At 33.3% G+C, this 961-nt stretch overlaps 1 protein-coding gene across 1 annotated transcript in view; it reads right to left on the reverse strand.

Moving 5' to 3' along the window:
• Positions 1 to 961, reverse strand: part of LOC101496917 (plastidal glycolate/glycerate translocator 1, chloroplastic) — a 4,431-nt gene that overhangs the window by 3,250 nt on the left and 220 nt on the right. The window contains 2 exon segments of the mRNA XM_073363827.1: positions 1 to 280; positions 788 to 959. The exon segment at positions 1 to 280 is cut by the window's left edge and continues 26 nt beyond it. Coding sequence (XP_073219928.1) covers positions 1 to 280; positions 788 to 959 — 452 coding nt within the window.

A 961-nucleotide genomic window follows, 5' to 3' on the forward strand; every position in this document is an offset into this window, starting at 1 on the left:
GAATATCTTTAACAGAAAGGGGCAAGACAACCAAAGAAGGAACGTAGAACAAAGGGAGCCATCTCTGAATAAACATAAAAGCAGGCTCAAAGAAGTTCATCAATGCTGTAGCTGCAGATGGCACAGTTGAATCAAGAATAATCAAAACTGAGAAAATACAAAACATCCCAAACAATGCACTAGGGAATTTGATAGCAGCAGCCACGAATGCTTTCTTCAAAAAGCTATCCATAGCTAGAAAAAGCCCCAGAGACACAATCAAATGTAACAACCCAAACACCTGAAATTTACAACAACATAAAAAAGAAAAACTCAAACTTACACATTAGACATAGAAACATAGAGACACCTATGAAGCACTAACACACACACGAACCCCATGACGGTGATCCTGACACATACCGTTACTATTTTTGATAGAAGTCATTGATGAAAGAAAGGTATAAATATAGAAATTGTATTGATAATAAGAATCACTTACATCAAGAGTTACATAAATCTTATATAGTCAATGAGAAGAAAAACTATCTAGTGTAACTAATTAACTAACTAATTGACAAACTAGACTGACTAACTAATTAATTAGTATATCTAATATAGACACGGATAAAAATTTAAGAAAATAAAAGTAATTGAATATAACCATACGCCACATCTCTAATGTAGACACGGATAAGAATTTAAGAAAATAAAAGTAATAGAATATAACCATATGTCAGTATGTGTAAGTATCACACACACCTTTAATTAGAAGGGTATTATGTGCTATATATAGATAGAAACTCACATTTTGGCTGAGTGTGGAAGTGTTCCCAGAATCAGTTTGAGCTGATTTAGTTAAAAAGTGTCTGCTTATTGAATTTTCATGAGTACCCTCCATTTGCAAGAAAGTGGAATTGAAAATAGAAGGAGTTGTTGGGTTGCACAAAATGGAGCGTTTTTTAAAGCATGAGAGGGAAAG

This window comes from Cicer arietinum, chromosome 7 (assembly GCF_000331145.2).
Source record: "Cicer arietinum cultivar CDC Frontier isolate Library 1 chromosome 7, Cicar.CDCFrontier_v2.0, whole genome shotgun sequence".
In the NCBI taxonomy this organism is placed as follows: domain Eukaryota; kingdom Viridiplantae; phylum Streptophyta; class Magnoliopsida; order Fabales; family Fabaceae; genus Cicer; species Cicer arietinum.